This window comes from Elephantulus edwardii, unplaced genomic scaffold, assembly GCF_000299155.1.
Source record: "Elephantulus edwardii isolate Elephantulus edwardi_28Jun2011 unplaced genomic scaffold, EleEdw1.0 scaffold00078, whole genome shotgun sequence".
Lineage (NCBI taxonomy): Eukaryota > Metazoa > Chordata > Mammalia > Macroscelidea > Macroscelididae > Elephantulus > Elephantulus edwardii.
Genome location: NW_006399828.1, coordinates 13,598,426 through 13,611,126, shown reverse-complemented (window position 1 = coordinate 13,611,126; position 12,701 = coordinate 13,598,426). Strand labels below are relative to the sequence as shown.

At 41.4% G+C, this 12,701-nt stretch overlaps 1 protein-coding gene and 1 pseudogene across 1 annotated transcript; one reads left to right on the top strand and one right to left on the bottom strand.

Annotated features, from left to right (window-relative positions):
- Positions 1–8,200: 8,200 nt before the first annotated feature.
- Positions 8,201–8,527, bottom strand: LOC102866084 (annotated as a pseudogene).
- Positions 8,528–11,623: 3,096 nt separating this feature from the next.
- Positions 11,624–12,439, top strand: LOC102865681 (carboxy-terminal domain RNA polymerase II polypeptide A small phosphatase 2-like). The gene has a single exon (XM_006889516.1). The coding sequence runs from the start codon at positions 11,624–11,626 to the stop codon at positions 12,437–12,439; it is 816 nt and encodes a 271-aa protein (XP_006889578.1).
- Positions 12,440–12,701: the final 262 nt, after the last annotated feature.

The following is a 12,701-nucleotide window of genomic DNA, read 5'->3' as shown; positions in this document are numbered from 1 at the left end:
GAGGCTGGGCTTTATGAGGAGGAATGTGGCATCAGAATTGGAGGAAGACTCATCAACAACATATGTTATGCAGATGACACAACCTTGCTTGCATAAACTGAGGCAAACTTGAAGTATTTGTTGTAGAAGGTCAAAGACTGTAGTCTTCAATATGGATTCAAGCTCAACATCAAGAAGACAAAGATTCTCACCACTGGGCCAATTGGCAGCACTATGATGGATGGAGAAGAGATTGAGGTTGTTAACAGTTACAGTTTGCTCAGCTCCATAATCAACACTCTTAGCACATGCAGTTAGGAAATAAAAACACAAATTGCATTAGGTAAATCTGCCGTCAAGTAGCTTTTCAGAGTACTGAGAAGCAATGATGTCAGTCTAGAGACTAAAGTGCACCTGATCCAGGCCATGGTCTTTGCTATTGCGTGCTGTGAATCAGAGAGCTGGAAATGACAGAAGAAGAATTGATGCCTTTGGGTTGTGGTACTAGAGAAGAGTCTTGAACAAACCATGGACCACTAAGAAAACAAATAAATCTATCTTGGAGAGGGTAAAACCAAGTTTCTACTTGGAAGCTAGGATTTTGAAACTCCATCTCATATACTTTGGGCACGTGACCAGTAGGGACTAATCTTGGATAAGGATATCATATTTGGAAGGGTGGAGGGTCAGCCCAGGAGAGGATATCCGGGGTGAAATTGATTGATACAGTAACTAGGTCAATGGCGGTGGGTGTGTCAAAATCAGAGAGACTGGCTCAGGATAGGGCAGGCTTCAGAGGTGTTGTATAAAGGGTCACTATGAGTCATAGATGACTCAATGACACAAAACAACTATACACACACACACACATATACATACCCTCAGATGTAGACATTAGCATCTTATACAGAGAATAAAGAAAAAACAATGTTGGCAAAAATGGAATAAAGTCCTAATAGATTCTTGAAATAAAGTCACTAATAGATTCTGGAATCATTCAGAACAGAAGTGAAGCTCAAGTATAGTTTAAGACCCCCAAAACTAGGTCTTAGATTCTCTGGTGGCAAAATCTGTAGTGTACTGCTAATCTAAAGGTTGTACTTCTCTGACCATATGAACTCACCAGTTACTCTGTTGTTGTAGTTGTAATGTGCCATAGAGTCACCTGCAATTCATAGCAATCCAATGTACAACAGCCCTAAACTCTGCTCTATCCTGTACTAACCTTATCATCTCTGACATAAATACCCCCATTATCCCAGTCTCTGAATCAATCCATCTCATCAAGGGTCTTCCTCTCCTGCACTGTCCCTCTATCCTCCCAAGCATGGCATCCCTCTCCAAGGACTGGTTCCTCCTTACAATATGTCCAAAGTATGTCAGACAAAGCTTTAGGATCCTTGCCTCCAAGGAGTAGCCTGGTTTCACCCTCTTCAGGATGAACCTGTTCATTCTCTTAGCAGTCCATAGTATATTCAATACTCTTCTCCAATACCACAGCTCAAAGGCACCAATTCTCCTTCTATCTTCCAGCTCTCTGACACATAGCAAATGATTGTGAAGACCATGGCCTGTATCAGGTGCACCTTAATCTCCAGACTGACATCGTTGCTCTTCAGTACTTTATAGAGACCTTTGACAGCAGATTTTCCCCAACACAATGCATCTTTTAATTTCCTGGCTGCTCATGCCAAGGGTGTTGATTGTACAGCCAAGCAAACTAAAGTTGTTACTAGACACTCTACTGGAGAAAAATGGACAATCTCTTGTTGAAATTTACGGTCTTGGAAGCCTGGTGGGATTTGATATGAGTTGGAACCAACTCAAAAGTAGTAAATAGGTGACTCAACAGCATATGACAACAACAGCAATAAGGTCAGAAAAGCTCTAGTGGTGCAGTGTTTAAGTACTCAACTACCAACCAAAAGGTCAAGAGTTTAGCTCACCAGCTGCTTCTAAGGAGAAAGATATGGCAGTCTGTTTCCACAAAGACTGTTGTTATTGTTGTTGTCGGATACCATTAAGTGTGTTCTGATTCATAATAACCCTATATACACGGTGGCTGACTCTGAGAAGAATGGGAATCTCAGAATACTTGATCGTGCTAATGCAAAACATATACTTGGACCAAGAGGCAGTCGTCAGAACAGAGCAAGGAAACGCTGCATGGTTCAAAACTGGGAAGGATGTACACCAGGGATGTGTCCTATCTCCATAGCTTTTCAACCTGCATGCAGAACAAATTGTCTGGGAGGCTGGACTCTATGAGGAGAAGTGTGGTGTCAGGGTTGGTGGAAGATCTATCAACAATCTGCATTATGCAGATGACACAACCCTGCTTGTTGAAACTGAGGAGGACCTGAAACACTTTCTGCAGAGGGTCAAGGACTCCAGAGTTCAATATGGACTGAGGCTCAATGTCAAGAAGACAAAGATTCTCACCATTGGACCAATTGGCAGCATTAGGATGGATGGTGAAGCGATTGAGATTGTTCACAACTTTAGTGTGCTTGGCTCCACAGTCATCACTCTTGGGACCAGCAGCTAGGAAATTAAAAGATGTATTGCGATGGGAAAGTCTGCTGTTAGTGACCTCTTCAAAGTACTGAATAGCAATGGTGTCACACTGGAGACTAATGTGCACCTGATACAGGCCATGGTCTTTGCAATTACTTGTTATGCGTCAGAGAGTTGGACAATGACTAGGGAGGATAAAAGGAGAATCGATGTCTTTGAGTTGTGGTGCTGGAGGAATATTGAGTGTACCATGGACTGCTAAAAAACCAAACAGCTTCATCCTGGAGAGGGTTAAACCAGGCGGCTCCTTGGAGGCAAGGATTCTGAGGCTTCGTCTGACATACTTTGGACATGTTTTAAGGAGGGACAGGTGTTTGGAGAGCGACATCATGCTTTGGAGGGTGGAGGGCCAGTGCAGGAGGGGAAGGCCCTCTATGAGTGGATTGATTCAGTGACTGGGGTAATCAGGATGGGTGTGTCGAAGGCAGTGTCATTGGCACAGGATAGAGCAGGGTTTAGGGCTGTTGTACATAGGGTCGCTATGAGTCGCAAGTGACTCGACAGCACATAACAACAACAACGACACCACCACCACAAGAATGAAACTGTCTATTCCTGTGCCAGCTACACAAACATTGTGTTTGAGCCCGTCATTGCAGTTACTGTGTCATTGAAGTACTGCATCTTTTTCATTAACCCTCTACTTTAACAAGGAAACTCCATAAGGAGCCTGGTGGATAAGGTACTAGGTACTCCGTGGGAGAATGATGGGTACTCCTCCCTTTAGACTTACAGTCTCTGAAAATCCACTGAAGAGCCATTTAGTTCTGACTCAATGGTATGTAGCAACAACAACCACAATCACTGTATTATGATGTCCTCCTCCAGGCACTGGTTTCGTCTGATAACATGCTCAAAGAACCTAAAATAAAGTCTTACCATTCTCCTTTGTAAGTATTATTTTCGCTGAATTTCTTCCAAAATAGCATTCTTCACCAATATCTTAATTCTTCTTTGGTAGTTATTATTTATTGTCCAGCATTGGTCACTTAATTTTTTCATTATTTTTAGGTTTTTCACTGGAACACATTTTTAGAATTACACTTCTAGTTCCTTCTTCCCAGTTTGTCTTTTTTTAAAAAAAATCTGATTTATTTACAAAGTTTGAATAAGTTATTTTTCACAGAAGGTCCTTCCCATTTCCTTCACCCCACCCACTCATCATATTATGCAACCCTATGATTAACACCTTATCTCTCCACCCATCCTCACCCCTCTATTTCCACCCTCTCTCCACCTTGGAGCCTCATACTTATTCTATAATAATAGTTTTGTACAGTATTTGTCCTTGTGGTACTGAGTTAGTTCACTCAGCATAATGCTCTGCAGTTTCTCCCTAGTTAGGTAGTAATTTACAAAATCATTGTTTCTGTGTGCTGTGTATGTGGAGACCCAATGAAGAACTGACCACTATGGCTGACACCATTTGTATTTGAAATTTTAGTGGCATAGCTTTCAGCACCACAGCAATATGCAAATCCTCACAATAGTACAAACTCCTTTGGGGTAGTTCTACTCTGTTCTACAGCATTGCTATGAATTGGAATTGTCTTGATGGAAACGGTTTATTAACACTATGCCAAAGCAGGTTTTAAATCAGGGTTAAATCTATGCATTGTCCCTGATAAAATGTATGCTGCCAAGATAGTTCCTTTTGGGTATCTGTTAATTAAAAGCCATGTTTCTTTTTGTCTGTCAGTCATGTAACGAGGAAGAATGGAGTAGAATAAGAAATCTATCTATTCTGACAGGCTTTCACTTTTTATGGACCTTACAAATGCCTAAAACAGAGATTTCAATGGTGGCTGCCTGATTGGGCATCAGGAAGTATTTCCAGATAGTTGTTGGCTATTTCAGATAATCCTGAAGGAATATGCCTATTTAAATGCCATTGTTATTTTCTTTTCCTTCAAGGAAAATAATGACAATTCAGTCAGTCTATATTTGGATCTGAAGTGCCATTGTAATTCAGGTTCACTTACTTTGGCATGGATTCTCCAATTGTTATGATTTTCCATTTACTTACTTGGTACTTTCCAACCTGAGAAACACAGAAGATTTGAAGTTCAGTCAACGTGTTCTTGACTCACGCGTATAACAGAATCAGTGGAACTTTTAGATAATTGAAAGCTTTGTAATTGAACAAGAGTAAGATTATTTGAGGACAGATAAATAAAAAAAAGATGAGGCAAACTACTTTTAACTTGTAACAAAGTTTGATCTCCATAGTAATAATTTGAGCAAGGGGGAAAGGAAATTGTCTGAGTTCCTGCTGACATGGTAAAAACTAAATAGAATCCAAATATTATTCACAAATGACATTACCCACAGGTAATTCAGGGTTATTACCATTATTAATTTGGAATTACTGATCATAGTTCAAGATTTTTTATTCTGTTATTTTTTTCTATATGTTGACTATCTGTAATTTTAGCTCCATAACTCATTCAGAATCATTACAATAAATTTCAAGAAATTGAAAAGATGACAAGTGCTTATCTGTTTATTGCCTTTTGCGTTGAAATGTAGGGAGAAATTTGGAAAACTAGTTTAATAAATAGAGAATAAGTAAAACTATAATTCAACCAGAGACTACCTGAAAGTCAGAGGAAATTTTACTAATTGAGGTCCATTAATTAATTAATTAAAACATTCTTTTCCAGGAAAAGAGAGAGAGGAGGGAAAAAAAAAAAGATATTTTGACTGTTTAGAACTAGAACAAGTCATTTGGCTTCTGAGGCAAGATAAATTTGGTGCCTATCAGAGCCCACTTTTAAGAACGTGAAGTTAAAGAGCTGATGATTATGACCACTGGTAGCATACAGCTGGATCCACTAGAATGGAATTAGGAAGCATGCAGCGATGAGGAAACAGGTTGAACTTGTACATGTTTATTTAGCACTGTCCATCTAGCATACACAAATGTATGGATAAGTGAAAAAAAATGCTGCAGGCTTGAAGAATAGGGAGTCATGTGGACCCCTGGCTTATTGACCTGGCCCCATGAAAAGGCTAAGTCTGAGTGAAGCTGGTCTGGTAGGCAGGGTGAGGTGTGGTCTCCTGAGTTTGCACCTGATGCTTATCTGGATCTAGCTATGGCTGGCTAGAGATGAGTTGACCAGAACCCAACAAGATAAAGAGAAGATGAACCATGCTGTGACCTCATGCTGATTCCTGCCACCAGATGGTTTACTCTGGACTGGACTTTGCTGTGGATGCAAATACTCAAAAATTTCCAAACTTAACAGGAGATTCTTCAGCAAAGGGGATATGCTGAGGGAACACCATTACATTACTAGTAGATAAAGATGGAAAAATTAGAAATTTGCTACCTCAAGTGGGAGATTAAGGCACCAGGAAAAAAGTAGCTAGCTTATATGCTTTCATGAATGTAGTTATTATTAAAATGATTGTAAGGAAAAGTTACTTCTTCAAATATGGAAGTTAATGTCTAGAAAAAGCCAAGTCTGTGGTGTCAAGGGTTCATTGTTCAAAATGGCTTTCCTAGAAATTGAGTTTGACTATTCTACTTGGACAGGTGGAGGCATACAATGGGGTAATATACAATTATTAGTAAGCTTCACTTCATCAGATATTCATTTAGAAATTTAAGTTTTTAGCAGAGATTGTAGATTATACTTTAGAATCAACTTATTATTTTATTACTCTAAACTCTACTCATCAATTGAGTGTTAAAAACAAGATTATGTTTTCCCAATGCAAACATAACAGTTTCAGGGCTTATTATTAGGGAGTTCTGGTAGTTGGTGGTAAGGAATTGTGCTGCCAACACCAAGGTACTCAGTTTAAATCTACCAGCTGCTCCACGAGAGAAATCCATCAGCTATTTCAAAGAGAAAGACAATCTCCTTCTGTACGATTGACTGCTCTCAAAACCCACAGAAAGATCAGCTACAAGTTTGACTCAAGGGTACAGAACAACAACAGGGCTTATTATTAGTGGAAATAATGGGTATTATTATTATGCATGAGAATAGAAACTACATACTCTCCTGGCACAACTCATAATCCTTCTAATTCCTTCTTCCCCATAATTTTAGAGTAGTAGATGACCCACTGTAAAATAATAGTAATAAAGGACCAATACAAAATAAATTCATAAAACTGAAAAAGAGGAAATAAATATTCCAAAAACAAGATGAAGAATACATATCACAAGGAGGTTAGCAGAAGTGCTAGAGGAAAAATAATTGTTTAAGTCTTATTTATGGAACAAGATTTTTAGTCTTTAAAATATGACGGTGAATACAGTATCTCTAAAGTAGCACAAAAGAAAGAGATTGGGATAAAAGTAGATTAAAGTTGTTCCTAGATAAAAAGAAATAAAAATATAAAGCTGAAAATGCTATTAGAAGCAATAGAAGGCTTTTTCATCATGAGTGAACACAGAGCCAGGAAGATGGTAAATAAATGTGAAGAAGTGATACAAAATAAAACGTAAAGTATAAAAATATAGAAATGATTATAGGCAATCCAGTCCATTTGTAAGTTTATTCAATAAATAGACTTCAATTCAGTATCAGATTCTTTATTAAAATTTCTAATTTTAAGCATGATACACTGTGTTTGCTGTTAAGTACCAGTTGAGTTACCTGTGACTGATAGTGACCCTATGTGCAACAGCTCTAAACCCTGCTCTATTCCGTGCCACTCTTATTGTCTCTCATCTACCATTACCCCAGTCACTGAGTCAGTCCATCTCATTTTGGGTCTTCCTCTCTTATGCTGTCCCTCCACACTCCCAAGCACTCTTCCAATTGAGACTTGAGATTCCTGTAGCCCCGGTGAGCACCCAGAATGTGGCTTTCTGAAGGAAATTACCAAAGAAGCCAACAAAACCACACCCATATTCCTTCATCAGCACAGGCTCTTACTCATACATTGTTTCATGAAATTCTTCTGTGTCTGCCAACTCCTTTTAGTACAATAACTGTATATTCTTTCCATCTTCTTTTAAAGCTTCCTGGATAATTTAATATTCTGCCCAAAACATTCTTAAGCATTACAACTTGAGGTTTGAATTTGTTCTTCAGTTCCTTCAGCTTAAGAAATGCTGAGTGAGTTCACCCTTTTGATTTTCTGACTCCAGCTCTTTGCACATTTCATTATAATGCTTAGTCTTCCCATGCTGCTCTTTGAAATTTTCTTTTCAGCTTCTTAATATCTTGAATTCTTCCCTTTGCTTTGGCTTCTCAGCACTCTAGTACAATATACAGTTTCTTTTGACATTTATCTCGGTCTTTTCTCCCTCATTTGTCTTTGTAATGACCTTTTGAATTCTTCCCAGGTGATACTGTTGATATCCTTCCACAGCTCATCTAGTCTTAGCTCATTAGTGTTCAAGGTCTCAAACCTGTTCCTGAGATGGATTTGAAATTCTGGTGGGATAGATTCAAAGTCAAATTTTGGTTCCCATGGATTTGGTTTCGTTTGCTTGTTTGTTTGTGGTTTGTAGTGGTTTTTTTTGTGTGTGTGTGTGTGTGTGTGTTTTTCTTTTTTTTTTTTTTTTTTTTTTTTTTAGTTTTTTGGTCTCTAAACTGTTTATTTCTCCTGACAGAGAGGTGGGCTGGCTTGGGACCTGAAGTGCAGGGCCACTACAGACCAAGGCAGGCGAATGTGGCCCTCAGGCGAAAGTGGAGTTGTTCCACCCCACGTTGGCTGCATTCATGTCATAGTAGTTGATGTAGACTCTGTCGGGGCTGATGTGCAGCCCCTGGGAAAGCGGACCGCACAGGAGCTTGGTGTAGATCCGGTTCTACGCGCTGCCGATCTTGCTGATGCTGTGCAGGCTGCAGACTGCGCACGGGTCGCTTGAGCCACCGAAAGCCATGAGCTGGTCTGGGATCACGTGCACTGTAATGTACTGGGACGGTTTGCCGGTGGCATGTGCCAGCTGCTGCGTTAGCACAGAGGAGCCCGTCGGGCACAGATGCGTGTTGACCACAAACATCGGCGTGATGACAGAGAGCAGTGAGCGTGGCGTCTGCAAGCCTGGAACTGAGCGTACGTGACTCAGATTTGATTTAGTTTTGCATAAAGAAATATTTTAAAAAATTAGTGGCTTAAAATGAAAACATTTATTTTCTTGTGATCTTTCTTGGTTAGGAATATGGGTCTGGTTTTGTTGGCTTCTTTAGTTTAAGTTCCTTCAGAAAGGCAAAATCTGGGTGCTCACTGGGGCTGCAGCAATCTCAAGTCTCAATTGGTTGAAGGGTCTTTTCTAAACTTACATACACAACTATTGGTAAAATTTTTTCCACCAGATATTAGATTATAAATCTCAGTTTTTGGCTGGCTGTTGCTGCAGATATTCACAGATTCTTGTCCTGTGGCCTTTCCACAGAGTAATTTGTAACTTCATGACTTCTCTTATAAGCAAGCAAGCAAGGAAGAACAATCTCAGTTTTTCTAAATTTTTCTTGGAAGTGGTATCTATGGCATTTGCACTCACTAAGGCACTGTCCTGTGAGTCTTGGCTCCCTGCAGGGGGCTGAGACCAGGGCTGTGGCAGCTGGTTGTCCTGAAGGTGGGCTTCTCTAGCCATCAGGAAGGAAGCAGAACCCTGGGGACTGGCCACAGATTTCAGCACTGAGGGCTAGTGGAGACAGGGTAGTCCATCGTCTTAAGGACCTCTGAGATAGAACACTCAGATATCAATAGTCAAGGAATCTTTTGTGAATGGCCGAGACCCATGTTGTCCTTTTTGCTTCCTCAAAGCCCTTTCTTGGACAAGCACTAGTGAGACTTGGGTAGGCAGTTGGGCTAGCAGGTGAGCCAGCTCCAGTTTAAATCAAGGACAGTGGCTTGCCCTGGTGTCACAACATAAGACACTCTCTACATTGTCCATTCTTAAGGGGACATGGGTGAAGTTGGAGGCTTAAACTATTCAATGAAAACTAGAGAATGCTAAGGTGAAGGATCAGGAGCGGTACACAATGGGCAGTGTGCAGACAATGAGTCCCTACCCCTCAAAATGAGGGCATTTGTGATTATAAAAGGAAGTGAACCAGTATTACTCATCCTGAATGCACAATGAGGACAGGAGAGAGTGGAGAATGGATTTTTATTCCCTGAGGTTGAGGTGGGAACTGAGTTCTCCTGAGGTGTTGAATCAAAAGTGAGGCAATGGAAAGTGACATCTACAGGGGATCAGCAGTACAAGGGGAGGTATTCTGGTCATCTTTCATTTTTAAATAATGTTAATCTTCACATAATGACCTAGTTTTTGTAACTTGTGTTTATAAGTGAGGTGTGGATCTATAAGAATATTCAAAGTGGCTTGAACATTCAATGCTTAAAAGAATGGTAGTGGAATGAAATGAATGTTTTGTGAGTTGAGCTGCTCCTACCTAGTCTTTTCCAGTTCCAGAGCACAGCAAGTGCTCAAAAGATACATATTCACAGGACAAATCAAATAATAAATTCTCCTTTGGAAAAAAATGTTATTATTATTTAGTGTTACTGAGTCAACCTTGACTCATAGCAACTCTATATATAATAGAACATAACTGCTTAATCTTATGCCATCTTCAAAATCACTTCTGTGCTTAAGCCTTTGTTGCAGCCACTGTACTGTGTTTGTCTGTTTCATTAAGGGTCATCTTCTTTTACATAGACTATTTTACCAAGCATTATGTGAGTGCATTTAGGCCCTTCTTGATAACAAATGAGTTAGTGTATTTTTTATATTGTAAACTTGGTTGAAATTTTTTTTTAAAAATGTCAGAGTAAGGTGTCATTTAAAAAGAAGTATTCTATTTGATTCTTTCATGAGATCTCTTTGCAGAACTATTTTAACATCTAGTTGATACATAGTTTGTCTTATAATCTTCTTATATTCCTGGTTAGGTTTCTATACATTGGACAGAGAAGGAAAGTAGGATTCAACAAATGAAAATTCAGCAAATGAAACGTCATTGCTTTATGTCAAATACTGTTGAGATGATTTGAAATTTGTTGCTAATATTAGCAAATGATATTGTGCTATCAAGTCGACTATCACTTACCACTCATAGTAAGCCTATGCACAATCACTCTGAAGCTTGTTCTATTCTGAGCCAATCTCACTGTCTCTGACAGACGTATACTTATTGCTGCAGTTAGTGTGTAAACACATTTCATCTGGGGTCTTCCTCTTCTGTACTGTCTCTACACCATTCCAAGCATGATAGCCTTCTCCACGGACTGGTCAGTCCTGGCAACATGCCCAAAGTATGTGTAATGGAGTTACAAAATCCTTGCCTCCAAGAAGCAGCTTGGTTTCACCCTCTCCAGGACATAGCTGTTAGTTCCCTTGGCAGTCCATAGTATGTTCAATACTCTTCTCCAGTACTCCAGCTCAAAGGCATCAGTAATTCTTCTATTATCTTTGGTCATTGTTCGGCTCTCTGATGCATAGCAAGTAATTGCGAAGACCAAGGCAGGGATTAAACACATCTTTGACTCTAGACTGAGATCGTTGCTCTTCAGCACTCTGAAAACGTCCCTGACAGCAATAGAGCGCACTTAGATCAGACTAGCAGATATGAGGCTCAGTGTTCTAGTTGGCAAACAAAAAGGAATGGAGCAGTTGCAAGCAGACACCAGTTGGATTGGAATGTGGAATGTGAGAAGCAGGAGTGTCAGAAAATTAGACATTGTTAAGAGAGAGATGGAATTTATAAATATTGATAATACTAGGTGAAATGAGATGAATTGGCATAGGACATTTAGAACAAAACAATCATATAGCTTACTGTGCCAGTAATGAAAAAGTGAGGAAAAAGGAGGTCATATTCCTAGTTAAAAAGACCATTTCTAGGGAGCTGCCGCCGGGGGATCGGGGATCGGGGCTGGGGGCACCCCGGGGAGCCGCAGCCCCGGAAGCCCGCCCTCCATACAGGCCGCCTCCCTTCCCGGCCCCCGGGAGGGAACGAGAGGGGGGATGTGAATAGCTGCGGGAGTCGGAGTCTCCGGAGCCGGCCCCCGCCCAGGCCCCCCAGCCCAGCCCAGCGTGCGCGCCCGCTGGTCCTCCCGCCCAGCCAGCCCGGGCCCGCGGGTTTGTTAGATGGAACACGGCTCCATCATCACCCAGGCGCGGAGGGAAGACGCCGTGGTGCTCACCAAGCAAGGCCTGGTTTCCAAGTCCTCTCCCAAGAAGCCTTGTGGGCGTAACATCTTCAAAGCCCTTTTCTGCTGTTTTCGTGCTCAGTATGTTGGCCAGTCCAGCTCCTGTACTGAGCTCGCTGCATACAAGGAGGAAACCAACACCATTGCTAAGTCGGATCTACTCCAATGTCTCCAGTACCAGTTTTACCAGATTCCAGGGACCTGCCTGCTCCCAGAGGTGACAGAAGAAGATCAAGGAAGGATATGCGTGGTCATTGACCTAGATGAAACCCTTGTGCATAGCTCCTTTAAGCCAATCAACAATGCTGACTTCATAGTGCCTGTAGAGATTGAGGGGACCACTCACCAGGTGTATGTGCTCAAAAGGCCTTATGTGGATGAGTTCCTGAGACGAATGGGGGAGCTCTTTGAATGTGTCCTCTTCACTGCCAGCTTGGCCAAGTATGCTGACCCAGTGACTGACCTGCTGGACCAGTGTGGGGTGTTCCGGGCGCGCCTCTTTCGCGAGTCCTGTGTGTCCCACCAGGGCTGCTATGTCAAGGACCTCAGCCGCCTGGGGAGGGACTTGAGGAAAACCCTCATTCTGGACAACTCACCTGCTTCTTATATGTTCCACCCGGAGAATGCAGTGCCTGTGCAGTCTTGGTTTGATGACATGGCAGATACCGAGTTGCTGAACCTGATCCCAATCTTTGAGGAGCTGAGTGGAGCAGAGGACGTGTACACCAGCCTTGGGCAGCTGCGGGCCCCATAACCTTCCCTGCTTCCCAGCAATGGCCATCTCAGTAGGGGACTTTGCTACATTGTGCCTTTATGATAAGTCAGAGTGAAAGCTGCAGCCCCTCTTTAGATGGGGCCTGTATATAGTGAGAAGTGGTTGGAAAGAGCATTATTAGGACAGATTACATGCCAAGTAATGGGCAGGTACCAAACCAATAATACTCAGAGCTGCATGCTTCTGAGTTGGGTTCCTGAGATGTGTGAGTGTGTGTGAGAGAGAGAAAGAGAGAATTGCC